The following is a 20,564-nucleotide window of genomic DNA, read 5'->3' as shown; positions in this document are numbered from 1 at the left end:
GAAAGAGCGCAGTGTCGTTCTCCGTGCTCAAGCGCTCGTTCTCGCTGCGCGGCTCCCCGCGGTCGGTGCTCACTGGCGGGCGGCGCAGCGCGCAGGAAGGGCGGCTGGTGGCCCGCCCTCCTCACCCGCTCAGAGCTCACCGACACCCCGCGTATGTGTGTTTCTCCTACCAGGACTCCATGAGCGAAACCCTGCGGACCTGCTACGTGTATCTGAACCAGACCAGCCGGAGCTTCGCGGCGGTGATTCAGGCCCTGGATGGAGAACTGCGGTAAGACTTTCTGGAGAGGCGTGACCTCACTTAGTAAACAACAGCTTTAAAGACGCTCCTCACTGTGCAACAGGGTTTTAAGAGATGCATATGCACATTTTGGATGCATTTAGGGTGGCTTTTACTTGTTTGCAAGATTTGTATCTATATATAAATGACCTTGAGGAACTTTTCTCTTAAAGGAACAGTTCACCCAAAAATGAAAATCCTGTCATCATTTACTGACCCTCAAATCTGTATAAATGTCTTTGTTCTGCTGAACACAAAGGAATATATTTTGAAGAATGTTTATAACCAAGCAGTTCCATCCATAGTATTATTTTTTTTTTCAAACGAATGTACTGTATTTTAGTTTGATAATGTTTTGTATTTTTAGGGGATTTTATGGTACTAAATTATAGTTATGATCAATTTATTACCTGTTTATCACTTTTTAAGCATAGAACTGAAAACAAAATGTGCAACTTAAACTGTCGTAGCCTAAAGACCAAAGTATACTTTTTATGCGAACGTACATGACCTGCAGGAAAAAAAATAGTAGGCTCACTCATGCGCACAATTTATATTTCGTTCCCTTGGTTTACTATAACGTGCGCACGATTTACTATTTCGTTCCCTCGATTTATAAATCATGCACGCACCGCCGGATTTTTGTGTACTTGTATATATTTTGAATTTGAACTGCGGTACCCTTTTCAACCACTAGCTGTCATTCTTACATAGAGCCCCTTTAACGAAGCGTTTCGTTTTTCCACGTGCAAATTCTGCCATGTAAATAGAGAATCCGCCATGGCGCAAGCGCAACTGGCTTTTAAAGGGAATGGGAGATGAGACTCTGATTGGTTTATTGCACGTTACAATCAAAACACACCCATTACTCATTAAGAGAATAGGGACAACCCTTTTAGACCATGTGCCGGGCGACCATTTTTCCAGTCGATGAACTAGTGAAAGTGGATTTGGACATGCCCTAAGTGCACATGCGCTTAGATAGTTAAAATAGGGCTCATAATTTTTTTTTTGCAGTAATTCGTTTATCCACAAGGTGGCAGTGGTGCCCTGGGGGTGTTGATTCACAAGGTAGTCGACGCATGCAAGCTGCAGTGACAGTAGAGGCCTACATAGATGACAGATTGTGTGAAGAGGTTAAAAAGTCCCCTTATTTTATACAACTTTAGCATGAAAGAATACAAATATATTTACATGGGTTGTAGCTCGTGATTGCTTGAAACTGCGCATGCGTCGAACGCATATGTATGCATTAGTATACTTTGCAAGGTTGTGCGCTCGACTGTGTGCGTACACTAGTGTTGAATGCTTTGGATCACAGACTGAAGTTTGGTCTTTTTATAAAGACACTTTTTCAGATTCAGATTATTGCTGAAGTGATAAAGTTTATTATTATGAAAAATGCATAAAAATACTATTTTTTTTATATATATATTTTATATGAAATATAAATTTTCCAAAACATGTTTTATTGTAAAACTGTGAATAAAATCAAAGGCATAAATCTAAACAAGTTGTGTACCAAATTTGAGATTGATATCTCAAAAAATGAGCTTTCAGTAACATTGTTTGGGTGCAGTACCAAACGCTTCCACTAGGTGAAATTCACTTCCCATTAATTTCCAATGCACTTTGTTGGACAGTACAAGTGTGACTATTTTTTTCAGGACCACTTAACCTTTTCAGATCATGTCCATGATTTATTTTTTTGTGCGTGTGTTGGTAAAAAAGTGCCAAAACCTTTACCATTTTGGGGTCAGCTGAGGGTCACCGATGCAGCCGTGTTGTATTTTTATCAGCAGCTCACTTCTGCTTGATGCTCAATCATGTTTGTTCACACTCAGTGTCGTTTATCAATCCAATGCAAATCTCGTTCTTGACTTCCTGCACATTCTCTGTTGCTTTTCCACGGATATTAAATCATTAACGTCTCGCTCAGGCATGCCGTGTGTATTTTCTACCTGGTTCTACGAGCCCTGGACACTGTAGAAGACGACATGACCATCCCGCTGGAGAAGAAGGTCCCGCTGCTGCACGACTTCCACACGTTCCTGTATCAGCCCGAATGGTGCTTCACAGAGAGCAGAGAGAAAGACCGACGGGTCCTGGAGGATTTCCCCACGGTCAGTCCCGCCACAGTGTGTCTCATTATGTCACCGAAAATCAAAAAGAAAGTTGTGTTTTGCATAAATAGGCCTGTTTCAGGACCATATTTTTAGGATTTTTTTTTTTTTTTGCATTGACATTATTAATTTGTTGGCATTGTTTTGATGATAACACATTTTACCCCCAAATTCTAATCGCTGTTATGAATAATAATAATAAAATTATTTTATATAGCGCGTTCTCAATGTTACTTCTCAAAGCGCTTTACACAGAAAAGTACGGAAGAGGATTAGGGCCAAGCAATAATAAAAAAAACCATCTCGAGATTAAAGTTGTTAAATTACGAGAAAAAAGTCGAGATAAAATGTTGAGAATAAACTCTTTAAATTACGAGAAAAAAACTCGTTAAATTTAGAGAAAAAAGTCAAGATAAAATGTTGAGAATAAAGTCATTAAATTAACAAATTTATTCTTGTAATTTAACGAATTTGTTCTCGTAATTTAACAAGTTTATTCTCGTAATTTAATGACTTTATTCTCAACATTTTATCTTGACTTTTTTCTCAATATTTTAACTGCTTTTTTCTCGTAATTTAATGACTTTATTCTCAACATTTTATCTCGACTTTTTTCTCGAAATTTAACGATTTTTTTCTCGTAATTTAACAACTTTAATCTCGAGATGGTTTTATTTTTTTATTATCGCTTGGCCCTAATCCTCTTCCATAGAAAAGAGTACAAAGTTAAAAGGTAAAAAATAAGTACAATGATAACAAGAGAAATAAAAACGTCAAAAAAAATCATTTAAATAATTTTACTTATATAATATATTATAGTAATATTATATAATATATAATATTATAGTAACATTATTTATATATATATATATATATATATATATATATATATATATGTAATATTTAATTAAATTATTTACAAAATATATTTAGAAAAAAATATATAATTTTATAATTAACATTTTGTGTTTTTGAATATATAGTTTTAGTTTTTAGTTTTAATCGATTTAATTTGATTTATTTTAATGCTTAAACGTAAATGAAAATGAGAAATGTTGCCTTGCCACTCTGAAATAAAATTATTTTATTTATTTTTTTTATTTCTAGTAATCACATTTTTTTTTATTGTTTTAATTTTAGTTAACAATAATATCATTTTTATAGTATATAAAATTATAGTATATAATAATAAATTTTTAGTATATAATATTTTATATTATAATAATAATAATATTAATATAATAATTATACACAAGATCCTAATGTACATAATTGATAACAAAAACTAAAAATAATTATTAGAAATTATTATTTAAAATATTATCTAATTATTTTAAATTATTTAAAAAATCATTTTAATAATTTTACTTAATCATATATTATAGTAATATTGTATAATACATAATATATAATATTTTACAAATATTAAATATTATATATATATTTATTAAAAAAATCTATTATTAAATTATTATTAAACGTGTGTGTGTGTGTTTAATAATAATATAATATAATATATATTTTGTAAATCAACATAAATTTAATTATGTACAATAATTAGCATTTTTGTACAAATATATTAACTTTTAAATTAGTTAATATATTTATTAACTTTAATATATTTATTAATGTTAAAGACATCAGAGCCTTTAGCAAAAATTTTTTTTTTTCATTTTCAATCACATTTTAATCATTTAAATTTTGAATAAGAAAAATGTTATCAAAAATAAAAATTTTAAATAATTTATTTAAACCCCAGGTTTCATGTGACTCACTAAAACCAGCAAATAAACAGTGGAAAATTTTTCTTCATGTTTGCAGTCCTGATGCCTTTGCAAAATGCTGCATTTTAAATTGCTCCTTTACTATAATGTATACTAGTTTCTTTATTGTTTATTATTTTATGCTATTTCTATGTTTTTAATATTTTTTATTATCATTCTCTTCAGATTTCAGTGGAGTTCAGGAACTTGGGCCAAGAGTATCGGGACGTCATTTCAGACATCTGTCACCGGATGGGTGTAGGAATGGCTGAATTCCTGGAGAAGAAAGTTGCTTCAATGAAGGAGTGGGACAAAGTAAACTTCACACCGTCTCACATGCGTGTTTGATGCTTATGTAGATTTATAATCGTATAACTCAGCAGAAGTGCTTCACTGTCATCTTAAAGCATCTCTGCATGAGATATTTGTCATGTACGATGTTGTAAACATGTGTCCAGCTGTGCTTTTAGCATAAATCAGCATGTTAATGGCCCTGTTTTCCCTGCAGTACTGTCATTACGTGGCGGGTCTGGTGGGGATCGGGCTGTCCCGACTCTTCTCAGCGTCCCAGCTGGAGGATGTTGAGGTGGGCCGGGACACGGAGCTGGCCAACTCCATGGGTCTGTTCCTCCAGAAGACCAACATCATCAGGGACTATCTGGAGGACCAGCAGCAGGGACGGGCCTTCTGGCCGCAGGAGGTACATCCAGCATCAACACACATGCCCTGTCATGCTTTTTGGGATATTACCTTTCATCCCGTGTGTAATCGAGCCGTTTGTGAATGTAAAGCGTCTGCAGAGTTTCAGATAAATTGAGTTATTGTCTCCCAAAAGAAACAAGCAATTAGTAATTCCAGTCTTAGGTTTGTAACTAATTTGGATAATGTCAGCCTCTGGTTTTCACTGGCTGAGCAGCGTCTCATTTTAGGTTTTATGGGACTGAACTTTTCATATTTTATATACTGATTATATGCATCTTAAGAGTAATAGTATAATTTTTTTTTTTACCAGTTTTATTTTAGTATCATTTATAGTTATATATATATATATAAATATATATATATATATATATATATATATATATATATATATATATATATATATATATATATATATATATATAATTATTTTTTTAATTAGATTTTATTTTTATATTTTCTGTTTTCATATATTTTTATTTATTTTTCAGCCATTTTGTTGTTGTGAATATAAAGTTTTAGTGTTTAGTTTGATAATTTGGATTTAATTGATTTAATTTGATTTATTTTAATGCTTAAACTAAATGGAAATCAGAAATGTTGCCAGGCCACTATCTAAAAATATTTTTATTTTATTTTATTTTATTATTTTATTTCTAGTAATTAAATTCTAGTAATTTTGTATTGTTTTAATTTTAGTTAGCAATAATATAATTATATAATTATACATAGACCCTAATATGTACATGATACATGACCCTAATAAATATTTTTTTTTTAAATTAGATATTATTTTTATATTTTCTGTTTTCATATATTTTTATTTATTTTTAGTCATTTTGTGAATATAAAGTTTTAGTGTTTCGTTTGATTTAATTTGATTTATTTTAATGCTTAAACTAAATGAAAATCAGAAATGTTGCCAGGCCACTAATTTTTTTATTTTATTTTATTTTATTTTATTTTATTTTATTTTATTTTATTTTATTTTATTTTAAAATAAAATAAAATAAAATAAAAACATAAAAAGCATAAAATAATAGACAATAGAGAAGGTACTTTATAAAAGTAAAAGTGTAATTAGACTGCAAACAGTTTAGTTATTCACTGTAAATTAAAAGATGAGTTTGTTTTTACTTCCAAAATCTGCACATTTAACTCTATTTTACATTAAAATGACATAAAATCTTCCTTTATTGCACTGTATGTAGTAAAGGAACTTGCTGTGTTTTGCGGTTAAACCGAGGCTTATTATTGCTGGTTGTTTCTGCAGGCCTGGAGTCAGTTTGCGTCCCGTCTGGAGGATTTGGCCCAGCCTCAGCACCTGAGCTCCGCCCTGTCCTGCCTCAACCTGCTGGTGACCGACGCCCTCCGCCACGTCCCTGATGTCATCGCGTACCTGTCCCGACTCCGCAACCAGAGCGTCTTCAACTTCTGTGCCATTCCTCAGGTGTGACGCACTGCCTTCATCTCTGACACTGACCGCCCGCACCTTCGTCTGTTTGTGTCCAGTTTAATGGCGTTTATGAACACTAAAGCGTGTTCGGGTCTCACACAGGGATCGTGAGCACATCTAATGCTACTAGAGTGCAGATTATAGAAATAAATGGAGAGGATATTGAAATTGAATGGTTTTAAAAACTAATTTTGCAGAAGTGTAAGTGGCCGTTCAGACACAACGCATTTGTTTTCCACTTGTTTTCTAAACATCCGTTAGACTCAGTGTTGTTATCATTAACTCAATCTAAAACTAAAAATATTAAAAAGGCATAAAATAAACATTAACGGGAAAAAAAAAAAAAAATAATAATAATAAATAATTTTTTTCCCTGTTAATGCTTATTTTATGTCAATTAATGTGTCAATTAATGTGAGTCTTTTTAATATTTTTAAATTTATTTTATATATATATTAGTTAATTGCAAAGGCAAAAAAAAATTGTTTAACTTGGAAGTATTAAAATGACTAAAACTGAAACTTAAATAAATTAATAAAAACTAAATAGACTTAAAAAACTAAAAAAACAACTTAAACGCACAACAAAATTATTAAATCTAACTAAATTAACGTGAAAAGTGAAACTAAAAATTAAAACTGAATTAAAATAGTATATTAAAAACTTAAAATTATTTTAATTCAGTTGCGTAGTGTCTAATATTTGTTTAGTTTAATTTGAAGTACTAAAATTACTAAAATTAAAACTGAAACAAATTAAATAAAAACTAAATATATTTAAAAAAAAACTAAAACTAATAAAAACGACTAAAATGCACAACAAAATGATTAAAATAACTGAAAACTAAAAACTGAAACTAATTCAAAATAGAATATTAAAATAATAAATAAAATAAAAATAATAAAACTTACACTTTTCAGTTACAAAGTGTCTAATATTTGTTTAATTTAGGTTGAGGTACTATAATTACTAAAAGTAAAATGACTGAAATTAATTAATATGTAAATATACATAAAAAAGAACTAATAAAAATGGCTAAAAGTGTAACAAAATTAAAATGGAAAATTCTAAAAACTAATTCAAAATATGAAAAAAAGATAGTATAGTACTGTAGTTATAAATTTGCATGTAAATAACATGATCTGTGCTTTATGAATATAGTGATCGTTATGGTGGTTTTACTCATTTTTGTGCTGTGAATGTTTGCACATGTTGGTGTCCTCAGAAAGAGCTTGCTGATGCTGATTGTTGTAGTCGTGTTCTTCCTCCGGTCAGGTGATGGCGATAGCGACTCTGTCTGCGTGCTACAACAATCCTCAGGTGTTTCAGGGTGTGGTGAAGATCCGGAAGGGTCAGGCGGTGACGCTCATGATGCAGGCCACAAACATGGGCGCCGTTCAGAGCATCATCGCTCAGTACAGTCAGGAGGTGCGTCCTTTATTTATTTTCAATCACTCAGTATCATTATTTCTCTCTTACAATCATTCAGATGATCACAGAAGTACTGAGATAAAAGTTTATAGTTCAGATATAAACACTGATGTCTACAGTAGAGTTTAAAATAGAGTAAATCACCTTCTGAAAGTAACTTGATGCTTCGAATAAAGATTGTATCAATTACATAATTACACCTGTAGGTGGCGACAAGTGACTGTTAAAAAATATATTTGTCAAGAGATTTGTTCAAAAACACTGATTCATCCAGCAATGAAACAAGTGAAGTCTTTATGAGTGAGTCATTGAATCATTCGCTCAAGAAATTCGTTCAAAAACACTGATTCATTCAGTAACGAAACAAGCCCTGCGTTCCAATGTCCATACTATCCATCCTAAATAGCATGTGAGATTAAAATAAGTGTGTCCCAAAGCATAGTATGTTGAAAAGAGTATGCCAAAAGTCCCCGGATGGTCTATTATTTCCGGTAGATTTTCGAAGTGTGGATCCGTGCACACTATAGAGGCTAATATTGCCCACAACCCATTGCGCATTGGACGAGGATTCAGTTCAGAACTACAAACACGAGTAAAAAGTGTTAAAAACTACAAAACATGGCGGATACGCGCGATCGACGCTGAGAGATTTGAGTGACTAATAATCATTTTAACCTGATAGAAAATATATATTTAATGTTACCCGTGTTATTTTTCATCTGCAAATACCAATGTGGACTTTTATAAAGATCCGAATGGCCATTAACTTTTAAATTCATCATTATGCATTAATATGAGGACAGTTCTCCACATGAAAGACTCGTGACTGCAGATCAACGTGCTGCATTTCTCTCCGATACGGTAGGAAATTAACTAAATGAAATGTGGAGGATGTAAGATGATTGACAGGGCAGTTTACGGTGACTGGATGCGACAGAGAGAAAAGATGCAATTGTATGACGTGTTAGTATGTCCCAAAGCTTGTCTACTCTTTTACTACACACTCAAAAGTAAGTACTTTTTGTTCACAGAAAGAGTACATACTTTTAGGGCGTAGTATAAGTAGGCGAATTGGAACGCAGCACATATCTTTGAGTGAGTCATTGAATCATTCACTCGAGGGATTCGTTTAAAAACACTGATTCATTCAGTAATGAAACAAGTGAAGTCTGAATGAGTGAGTCATTGAATCATTCATTCAGGAGATTTGTTCAAAAACGCTGATTCATCCAGTAATGAAACAAGTGAAGCCTTTACGAGTGAGTCATTGAATCATTCATTCAGGAGATTTGTTCAAAAACACTGATTCATTCAGTAATGAAACAAGTGAAGTCTGAATGAGTGAGTCATTGAATCATTCACTCAAGAGATTTGTTCAAAAACGCTGACTCTCCAAAGCTGCATTTATTTGATCAAAAATACACCAAAATTGTTAAATATTTTTACAATGTAAATCAGCTGTTTTCTATGTGAATATATAGTAAAGTGTAATTTATTCCTGAATTTTCAGCATCATTACTCCAGTCTTCAGTGTCACATGATCCTTCAGAAATCATTCTAATATGATGATTTGATGCTCAAGAAACATTTATGATTATTATCAGTGTTCATATTTTTGTGGAAATCGTGACATGTTATTTTTCAGGATTCTTTTCTGAATAGAAAGTTCAAAAGAACAACATTTATTTGAAACAGAAACATTATAAATGTCTTTACTGTCACTTTTGATCAATTTAATGTATTCTTGATGAATAAAATAAAATAAATTTTCGCATTTTGACCCCAAACTTTTGAACAGTAGTGTGTGTATATATGGGCAGATGATCCGTTTACTCCTGTAATCCTGATCCTGGTGTGTAATCCCGTCCCTCCCCCACAGATCCTGCAGAAAGTCTCCGTCACGGATCCGTCCCGGGAAAAGACTCTGTGTATCCTGAATCTCATCTGTGAGAAGAGCCTGTCCGGAGCGGCGCTGTCGTCCCGAGCGCACCACATCTCTCCGGTGTACGTGTCGGCGGCCATGCTGCTGGCGGCCCTCAGCTGGCAGTACCTGAACGCCACGGCGGGGCCACCAGGGGGCGCAGACATGCAGGGACACTGAGACGCTTCCCTCCGAACGCCCGAACCTGCCAGAACAGGCTTGCGAAGGGCTCGGGATTTTTAGGTTATTTTTTTATTTAGGTGAATCTCACAAACACACACGTCCAGCTCATGTTTCACCTCATTTTTCTCAAGCGAGAAAAAATAAGAAATAATATTTTGCATTAAGAAAATTAAGCCTATTATGATTTTTGACTTTGTAAAATATTTTTTTACACAAATAAAATTAAAAACATATATTTTTATTTAAAAAAGAATTAAGTAAATGTATGAATATGAAATATGAATTAAGTAAATGTAATTTTATAATATATATATATATATATATATATATATATATATATATATATATATATATATATATATATATATATACACACATATATATACCTATATATTATATATAATTTATATTTTAATTTATATATTTATATATGTATGTATGTATGTGAATGTAGTTTTTATAAATGTAATTTATATTTATGCATTTTATATATATTATATATATATATATATATATATATATATATATATATATATATATATATATATATATATATATACACACATATACACACACACCACCAGTCAAAAGTGTGGAAACATTACTATTTTTAATATTTTTGAACAAAGTCTCTTATGCTCATTAAGGCTCCATTTATTTCATCATAAATACAGAAAAAACAGTAATATTGTGAAATATTATTACCATTTAAAATTATGGTTTTCTATTTTAATATACTTTAAAATGTAATTTATTCCTGTGATCAAAGCTGAATTTTCAGCATCATTACTCCAGTCTTCAGTGTCACATGATCCTTCAGAAATCATTCTGATATGATGATTTATTATCAATGTTGGAAACAGTTGTGCTGCTTAATATTATTTTATAACTTGTGATACTTTTTCAGGATTCTTTGATGAATAAAAAGTTAAAAAATATCAGCATTTATTTAAAATATAAATCTTTTGTAACAATATACGCTAACGTTCAAAAGTTTGGGGTCAGTATTTTTTTTTCTTTTTCTTTTTTTTGAAAGAAATTAATACTTTTATTCAGCACGGATGTGTTAAATTGATAAAGTGATAGTAAAGATTTATATTTTGAATAAATGCTGATTTGTTTTTTAATTTTATTCATCAAATACTCCTGAAAAAGTGTCTCGGGTTATAAAATAATATTAAGCAGCACAACTGTTTTCAACATTGATAATAAATCATCATATTAGAATGATTTCTGAAGGATCATGTGACACTGAAGACTGGAGTAATGATGCTGAAAATTCAGCTTTGATCACAGGAATAAATTACATTTTAAAGTATATTAAAATAGAAAACCATAATTTTAAATGGTAATAATATTTCACAATATTACTGTTTTTTCTGTATTTATGACTAAATAAATGGAGCCTTAATGAGCATAAGAGACTTTGCTCAAAAACATTAAAAATAGTAATGTTTCCACACTTTTGACTGGTAGTGTATATATATAATTATATGTATAGTCATCAGTCATATATAGCTTAAATATTTAATTTCTGTGTTTTTGTGGTGAAATATGACCTGCACGTGTTCCTGAGGTTCATCCGGTTGTCCGGTTACAGTAATTGCGTCTTTGACGGACGTTCTTCGAGCTTCATCTGAGACTCTCAAAGAAAATTATTGTAAAGTCATTTTCTGACGCTGAAGTTTTTGTTGATTTTTTTTTCTTTTTTTTTTCTGTGTTTTTTTTTTTGTTCCATCAACGTGCAGAAAACAGTCTTTATTACAATATAAAAATAATCTGTCCTTTAGACAGAAATTTGTTTGTTTTACCTTTAATAGCTCTCAAGTTTTAGGACCATTATGATTTGTTGCATTATAATTAATTAATTTCTGCACAATTTCTCAGTGCATTTAAAAAAATAATGTCCAAAAATACTTTTTCCGTCTTGATTATGGGGTGGAAAATGACCCAGACGTGGTTTTGTCAGGTGTCATGTGGTTTTGAAGATCATACGTGTGGAAATGTTTGACGTCCACTGGATCATAGTTCTGGTTTTGCACATGAATTGGTCCATTTTCATCGGATCAGTTTAATTATTCAGTCGCTGCGGAGTGAAGATTATCTGCCGTACGACTGCAAAGTGTCCTTAATATTCAGCTTTTATGTGGAAAAGCTTGTACATACCAACATTCGGTTTATTTAGCATTGCTATGTAATGTGGGAGTTTGATTTGTAAATAAATTTAGAGAATATGAATATATTCAAATGTCTCGTTTGATTCATTGATGCATGTTTTAGCTTTTAGGAATGAAGAAAAATCCTGCAAACTCTGTCTATTATTGTGACATTTTTGTTTCTGTTGGGTTTTTTTTAAGGAAAAGTTGTATAAATGTGTTGGTCAGGTGATGTTACACCTGCAGCATAAACACTTTCTGAGATTTAGACCTTTGCTTGTCTTGTGACGCTGTAAAAGACACCTGACAGTCGGTCACATGATGAGGGTTTTTAACGGAGCAAACTTCACGTTTTGTGGCGTTGTGAATCTTCAGCTTGAGAGACGAGGAACAGAATCTGATGCTCAGGTAACGGCTTGTTTTCGTCATATTAGTGTTTAATGTTTTGAAATTATTTTGATTTTATCGGAGACATTTTTATCTTGATATTAACAATTGCAAATATAGCATAATCCTTCAAAAATGTAACTTTTATAGACTAAATATGGAAAATCAAATATTTCTATGATGTAACAAGTTTTAATAAAAAAAAAATCAAAATAATTGTATTTTATTTATTGAAATTTAATCTAATTATATTTTTTTAATTTTTTATTAGTCTTAATTTGTCTAACCATGTTTATAATATTTATGTGAATTATCAAATATTGCAATGAAATTGTAACTTGTATATTTAAAATAATAATTTTGTTAGATTTTTTGCATTTAAATACATTTCATATTTTTTATTGTCTTAATTTTTTATTAAGTCTTTATTTGCATTTTTTATCCACATAAATATTACAAAATATTTCATTGAAATTGTAGCCAGTTTTAATTTAAAAAATCTCAAAATATATATTTTTTTGTATTTTTTATTTACATAAATATTACATACATGGTTAATTAAATATTTAAATGAAATTGTAACAATTTTTTCTTTTAAAAATCTCAAAATAATTATTTTATGTGTTCTATTATAATTTAAATGTTATCTAATTTAAATATGTTTTGCATTTTTAACTTTTATTAGTCTTAATTTTTCATTTTTATTCACATAAATATTACATATACAGCTATGGAAAAAAATAAGAGACCACTTAACATTGATTTCTGAACTTGGAGTGGTCTCTTAATTTTTTCCATAGCTGTATATGGTTAATCAAATATTTAAATGAAATTGTAACAAGTTTTAATTTAAAAAATCTCAAAATAATTATTTTTTGTGTTCCATTTTATTTTATTTTTTTAAATTATTTGATGTAATTTAAATGTTTTATATTTTTTAGTTAGTCTTATTTTTTTATTAATCTTAATTTTTCTTTTTTATTCATATGAATATTACAAATATGGGTAATCAAAAATTGCAATGAAATTAAAATTATTTTTTAAATAAAAAAACTATTTGTAATTTAGATTTTATATGATTTAAATGTATTTTATATATTTTTACTATTATATATATATTTTTTATTTTCTTATTCACATGTATATTAAATCTGAAATATCAGCCACATATCTGAGCCAGTAATAAATCTCATTTCCTTCCTCCTCAGGATGTCGCGTCTCTGTTTCCTGTGTCTGTTCTCTCTGCTGTCCGTCACCTGTGGCCGCCCGCAGCTCTCCACAGGGTCACATGACATGGTCAACATCATCAATACGGCCAAGACCACATGGACGGTCAGAGGGGTTTTACAGTATCACATCATCAGAATTACGACTGATGCACCTGTTTATCGCTCTCTCTTCCTCTTTTCTTTCCATCCCTCTCTTTCGTTTCTTCACAGGCGGGTGTGAATTTCCAGAATGTGAAGGACGGGTATCTGAAGTCTCTCTGTGGGACGCTGCTGAAGGGCCGCCGACTGCCTGATACGTGAGTGACGTGATCACATGACACATATGAGACTCAAACAAACTTCACATTAAAATTTCAGTAGATCTTTCTCTAAAATGCAGTTAATTTGCACGCTAATATTGTTTGATTGGTGTTTATTTGTGTCGTTCAATCAGTTGAAAAGCATCTGCCGCATGCATGAATGTAAACCTGTGTTTTGTTCTATTGCAATAATATCTGGGATTAACGCACACTAACATTTTATTGGGAAGAAGAAATAAAACTGTACGTGTCTCACTCACATGCTTAATACATTTTCATTAAACTAAACTCTCATTATAGTAAAGATTTTAAAGTGCTGATATATTATGGTAATATTTATTGTACAACATTTAATTTGCACTACAATAAAATAACAATGAGATATAATGACAAAATTGCACTATATTAAATAAATAAATTAAAATAAATAAATAATTAGAAATAATGACAAAAATTGCACTATATTAAAGGATAAATTAAAACAAACAAATAAATAAATAAATAACAATGACAAATAATGACAAAATTGCAGTATATTAAATAAATTAATTAAAATAAATAAATAATTAGAAATAATGACAAAAATCGCACTATATTAAATAAATAAATTAAAATAAATAAACAAATAAATAAATAACAATGAGAAATAATGACAAAAATTGCACTATATTACATAAATTAATTAAAATAAATAAACAAATAAATAAATAACAATGAGAAATAATGACAAAAATTGCACTGTATTAAATAAATTAATTAAAATAAATAAACAAATAAATAAATAACAATGAGAAATAATGACAAAAATTGCACTATATTACATAAATTAATTAAAATAAATAAACAAATAAATAAATAACAATGAGAAATAATGACAAAAATTGCACTATATTACATAAATTAATTAAAATAAATAAACAAATAAATAAATAACAATGAGAAATAATGACAAAAATTGCACTATATTAAATAAATTAATTAAAATAAATAAACAAATAAATAAATAACAATGAGAAATAATGACAAAAATTGCACTATATTACATAAATTAATTAAAATAAATAAACAAATAAATAAATAACAATGAGAAATAATGACAAAAATTGCACTGTATTAAATAAATAAATTAAAATAAATAAATAACTAGAAATAATGACAAAAATTGCACTATATTAAATAAATAAATAAATAACAATGACAAATAATGAAAAAAATGCACTATATTACATAAATAAGAGCAATGCTAAAATAAAAATTACACTATATTAAATAAGTAATGAAATAAATAACAATGAGAAAGAATAACAAAAATTGCACTATTTTAAATAAATAAATAAATAAAATGACAAATAATGACAAATCGCACTACATTACATCAAATAAATACATTTAATGAGCACATTACAGTAATGAGAATTTAGGGGGGTAAATGTGCAAAATTGTCTTGCAAAATAATAATGTCACAATGAAAAAATGCTTTTAAAAATAGGCTTAATTTTCTTTATGTAAAACATATTTCCTAATTACATTTACATTCAAGCATTTATCCAAAGCGACATACAAAAGAGGAACAAAAAGCAATTAGTCAAAGAACTAATATTCGTAACATACAATGACAGGATTATTACACACACTTAAAAAAATAATGTTTTTATAATATATTGAACAAGTGGTTTTGAAAGTGCATGAAAAGTTAAAGCTTCAATAATATCTGATGATTTCAGTAAATATATGGAAAACTCACCAAGTTATTTAATATAAATTTTCTCCACCTGTAGGGTGAAACACGCCACCAACGTGAAGCTTCCGGACAGTTTCGACCCGCGGTCCGAGTGGCCGTACTGCAAGAGCCTGGGTCAGATCCGGGATCAGGGGAACTGCGGGTCCTGCTGGGTAAAGAGCGTCTCAACACGAGCGAAGACACTCTGACACGTGTGACGTCTGTGATGACCCTGTGTGTGTGTGTGTGTCCGCAGGCGTTCGGGGCGGCCGAGGCCATCTCTGACCGCATCTGCATCCACAGCAAAGGAAACGTGTCGGTGGAGATCTCCGCTGAAGACCTGCTGTCCTGCTGCGATCAGTGCGGCTTCGGGTGCGTCCCATCATCATCATCATCATCATCATCATCACTCGACTGTCAGGAGAAACATCTGACTGACTGAGCCGTCACATCTGTGTTCTCTTTGTTTGAGGCAGGTGTTCTGGAGGTTATCCGGCAGAAGCGTGGGACTACTGGACTAAATCCGGCCTGGTGACTGGAGGACTTTATGGCTCCAATGAGGGTGAGTCTGGATCAGAACAGCAGTGATCCCATCTGGATCTTTACAGCCTTTCCTAATTTAGGTTAAGGATAGTAGATTTACATTAAAGTTTCATTTGTCAAATCTGCAGCAACACACTTTTGTGGCGTGAACATTATTCTAAATATCTCCTTTTGTGTTCTGCAAAAAACTTATGTAAGTGTGAAATGACATGAATCATAATTAAAAAACTATACAACTTTGGTACAATAATGTGGTTTGTGCACTGGAGAAATAAAATATTAAATTAAAATATTAAAATAAATATATTACAATAAAAATGAAAAATAAAATAAATAAAAACATTAAAATAAAATACAATAAATACAATACAATAAAGAAAAAATAAATACAATACAATATTAAAGTAAATTAAAAAAAACATAAAAAATAACATAAGATAAAATACTAAAAATAAACAAAAATAAATAATTAAAATGAATTAAAAAACAAGAAATAACAAAATAATAAAATTAAATAAAAAATTAAAAAAAATATTAAAATACATTTAAAAATATTAAAACAACTTAAAAATAAAATTAAATATTAAAGTAAATAAAAAACCCATTAACAATAACATAAGATAAAATACTAAAAATAAACAAAAATAAATAAAATGAATAATAGAATACAATAAAACAACAAAATATTGAAATAAATAAATAAAAAACAAAAAATAACAAACAATAATAAAATTAAATAAAAAATAAATATTAAAATACATTTAAAAAATATTAAAACAAATTAAAAATAAAAGTAAATATGAAAGTAAATTAAAAAAAATTATAAAATAACATGGTAAAACAATAAAAGTAAACAAAATAAATAATTAAAATGAATAATAGAATACAATAAAACAAAATATTGAAATAAATAAAAAAACAAGAAATAACAAAATAATAAAATAACTAAATATTAAAATAAATTAATAATAAAATAAATGTTACAATATGTTAAAATATGTTAAAGTGATAAAATAAAATATATAAAAAATAATAAAATAAAATCTTAAAATAAATTGAAAACATTAAATAACAAAATATGAAAATAAAATAAATTGACAAAATATTCAAAAATAAATAAAAAACAAAAAAATAAAATAAATAATGAAATACAATAAAATAACTATATATAAACAAATGATATAATATTTAAATAATAACAATTAGAAATAACAAAATAATCAAATAAAATATAAAAAAATCTAAATATTAAAATAAATTATTATTAAAATTTGTTAAAGTAATAAAATAAAATTTAAAAATAAAAAATTTAAATATGAAACTAAAATAAAAAATAAAATAAAACATTAAAATACATAAAAAATAACAAAATTATTTAAAAAAGTAATAATAATAATTAAAAAAATACAATAAAATAACTATATATTATTTAAATAAAGTAAAATAACAAAATATTGAAAAAACATTAAGAAATATCATTTTAAATTTTAAATAAAAAATAAACATTAAAATAAATAAAAAATAATAACATCAAATATTAAAATAAAATGGATCTAATGATAAAATAGATGTTTTTGAACACTTCTAGGTTGCAGACCCTACACCATCCCGCCCTGTGAGCATCATGTGAACGGCACCCGGCCGCCGTGTTCAGGTGAGCAGGACACACCGGAGTGTGACGCGGCCTGTATCCCGCAGTACAGCGTCCCCTACAAACAGGACAAGCACTTCGGTGAGTTCACTGCACCTTCCTCTTCTGTCTGTAAGCTTCCAAGCCTCGACCGCCTCACGTCACGTGTCTCCGTCGCCCCCTGCAGGCTATAAAGCGTACAACCTCCCGTCGGACCAGCAGCAGATCATGACTGAACTGTACATCAACGGTCCGGTGGAAGCGGCCTTCACCGTCTATGAGGACTTCCTGCTCTACAAGACGGGTCAGGGAGCTTTAATCATGTGTCTTTAGCGGTCATCTGCAGAACCGGTCAGTTATTCTGTTTGATCTCTCAGGCGTTTACCAGCATGTGACCGGGTCCGAACTGGGCGGCCATGCCGTGAAGATCCTGGGCTGGGGAGAAGAGAAGGGAACGCCGTACTGGCTGGTGGCCAACTCCTGGAACTCCGACTGGGGCGACAACGGTGAGAACCGACCCGGATCACCGCTGGATGATGATGATGATGATGATGCACACTGTTGCATTTTTATTATAATAACTTATTGCCAAAATATTGTGTATAATAATTACATTCATTTATTATTTAATAATACATTCATGTATTTTAAACTGTAATTATTATACATTATTTTAATATTATTGCATATTTTATATAATAGTTGCTCATATTTTAAGATACAGTTTTAAATAACAAGATAAAATATTAAAAATGAACAAAAATAAAAAACTAAAATAACAAAATATTAAAATAAATACAAATAATAGAATAACTAAAATAAAATAAAATAACAAAATATTGAAATAACTTTAAAAAACAAGAAATAACTTAATAATAAAATAAAATATAATAAAATATATTTTTAATTATAAAATAAAATAACAAAATATTAAAATACAATTATAAAATAAAGTATCAAAATATTAAAATAAATTAATATTAAAATGTTACACTAATAACAACAAAATTTAAAAATAAATTAAAACTATACATTAATAAAATTATTATAAATTATTATACATTATCTTAATATTATTGCATATTTTATATAATAGTTGCTCATATTTTAAGATACAGTTTTAAATAACAAGATAAAATATTAAAAATGAACAAAAATAAACAAAAATAAAATAACAAAATATTAAAATAAATATAAAAAAATAAAATAACTAAATTAAAATAACTAAATATTGAAATAACTTCAAAAAACAAGAAATAACTACATAATAAAATATAATACAATATTTTTTAATTATAAAATAATTAAAAATAAATGTTAAAATACAATTATAAAATAAAATATCAAAATATTAAAATAAATTAATATTAAAATATGTTAAAGTAATAACATAACAAAATATAATAATAAATTAAAAAGTTAAAACATAATTAAAATTATTATAAATTGTGATTATAATACATTATTTTAACATTATTGCATATTTTATATAATAGTTCCTTATATTTTAAGAAACAATTTTAATAGCAGTTTCTTATATTGCAATTATTGTGAAAATTATAATAATAATAATAATTTCTTATAATGTATAATATTTATAATGTACAGTAATTGAGGGATATTCCAAGTCATATTGCAGTATATTTTTAATAATATTGCATAATTAATATAATAATTTCTTATATTGTATTTTGTGGAAATTAATCTCATAATAATAACCGTTTATTATAAAGTATAATAAAATAATGTATAATACTAATACTAGTAATTTATAGTAATTACAATAATTTGTAGGCTATATATGATAATTATACATTATTTTAATATTGGATATTCTTTAATCGTTATTTAATTATATATATATATATATATATATATATATATATATATATATATATATATATATATATATATATATATATATATATATATAATTAAAATAATGTATAATAATAATTTATAATAATTTAATAATAATACATTAATAAATAATACATTTTTATATAAGTTTCTTATATTTAAAAAAAACTAGTATCTTAGAATATTTTGTGGAAATTATTATGATATATAACTTATTACTAAAATAATGTATAATATTTATCATTTACAATAATTTCAAACCTTTATTATTGCTGCCGAGCGCTACACAGTGTTCATTATCTGAAGGTTTTGTCTTCTGCAGGTTATTTTAAGATCCTGAGAGGCCGTGATGAGTGCGGGATTGAGAGTGAGATGGTGGCGGGAGTTCCTCAGCTGTGAACCTGCGCTAAACCGAAATATAACTCATCTGTGTCTCATTGTCATGGTCTAAAATAATACACAACAATTGATTAAAAGCAGTTATGGTAATGTGAAAAAATAAAGATATATCATATACATTTTATATTATGGTAATATTTATTGTACAGCCTTTAATTTATGATGATGTTCATTAGTATTACAGTGATCAGAATTGAGAATGTGGAATGTGTTTGTCACCCGGTGGCTATTTTTGGTACTGCACCTAAACAGAATTTCACAGGAACCTCAATTTTAGTGATATCAACTTCAAATTCATGTTCAAAAAGGAAGTTAAGACATTTCTCCTTATATAGACACTTTTTTGGAATATAAAGTGTTCTTTAAAATTGAGTAAAGAGTAATTAGCTGGTGGATTTACTTACTGTAGAGTTAATGAAAGTTATCTTGAGCATTGTAATGTTGACTGGAAAGATTTTAAAAAGAGCCGTTCATTCATAAATCCG

At 28.7% G+C, this 20,564-nt stretch overlaps 2 protein-coding genes across 3 annotated transcripts in view; both read left to right on the top strand.

Moving 5' to 3' along the window:
* fdft1 (farnesyl-diphosphate farnesyltransferase 1) overlaps window positions 1-10,121 on the top strand; it is a 13,619-nt gene extending 3,498 nt beyond the window's left edge. The window contains exons 2-8 of one of the 2 annotated variants that reach the window (XM_067384522.1): window positions 174-271; window positions 2,220-2,403; window positions 4,353-4,481; window positions 4,675-4,866; window positions 6,139-6,315; window positions 7,597-7,749; window positions 9,632-10,121. In XM_067384522.1, the coding sequence (XP_067240623.1) occupies window positions 174-271; window positions 2,220-2,403; window positions 4,353-4,481; window positions 4,675-4,866; window positions 6,139-6,315; window positions 7,597-7,749; window positions 9,632-9,853 (1,155 nt within the window). In that variant the 3' untranslated portion in view covers window positions 9,854-10,121. Of the gene's footprint in view, window positions 272-2,219; window positions 2,404-4,352; window positions 4,482-4,674; window positions 4,867-6,138; window positions 6,316-7,596; window positions 7,750-9,631 lie in introns of both variants that reach the window. The other variant, XM_067384521.1, reaches the window with a different exon arrangement.
* Window positions 10,122-12,316: 2,195 nt separating this feature from the next.
* Window positions 12,317-20,178, top strand: ctsbb (cathepsin Bb). Its single transcript, XM_067383338.1, has 10 exons — window positions 12,317-12,420; window positions 13,608-13,731; window positions 13,839-13,924; window positions 15,706-15,820; window positions 15,904-16,019; window positions 16,124-16,209; window positions 17,779-17,922; window positions 18,008-18,124; window positions 18,198-18,326; window positions 20,003-20,178. Exons 1-10 carry the CDS (start codon window positions 12,413-12,415, stop codon window positions 20,077-20,079), a joined length of 1,002 nt encoding a protein of 333 aa, XP_067239439.1. The 5' UTR covers window positions 12,317-12,412; the 3' UTR covers window positions 20,080-20,178.
* Window positions 20,179-20,564: the final 386 nt, after the last annotated feature.

This window comes from Chanodichthys erythropterus, chromosome 4 (assembly GCF_024489055.1).
Source record: "Chanodichthys erythropterus isolate Z2021 chromosome 4, ASM2448905v1, whole genome shotgun sequence".
In the NCBI taxonomy this organism is placed as follows: Eukaryota; Metazoa; Chordata; class Actinopteri; order Cypriniformes; family Xenocyprididae; genus Chanodichthys; species Chanodichthys erythropterus.
The sequence above is the reverse complement of the archived record's forward strand: the minus strand, read 5'-3'. Positions and strand labels throughout refer to the sequence as shown.

Excerpts from the sequence above, each read along its gene's own strand:
- ctsbb (XM_067383338.1), top strand. Across the intron at positions 13,732-13,838 it reads CGGCCAAGACCACATGGACG|GCGGGTGTGAATTTCCAGAA; the intron begins GTCAGAGGGGTT and ends GTTTCTTCACAG. Across the intron at positions 15,821-15,903 it reads GGAACTGCGGGTCCTGCTGG|GCGTTCGGGGCGGCCGAGGC; the intron begins GTAAAGAGCGTC and ends GTGTGTCCGCAG.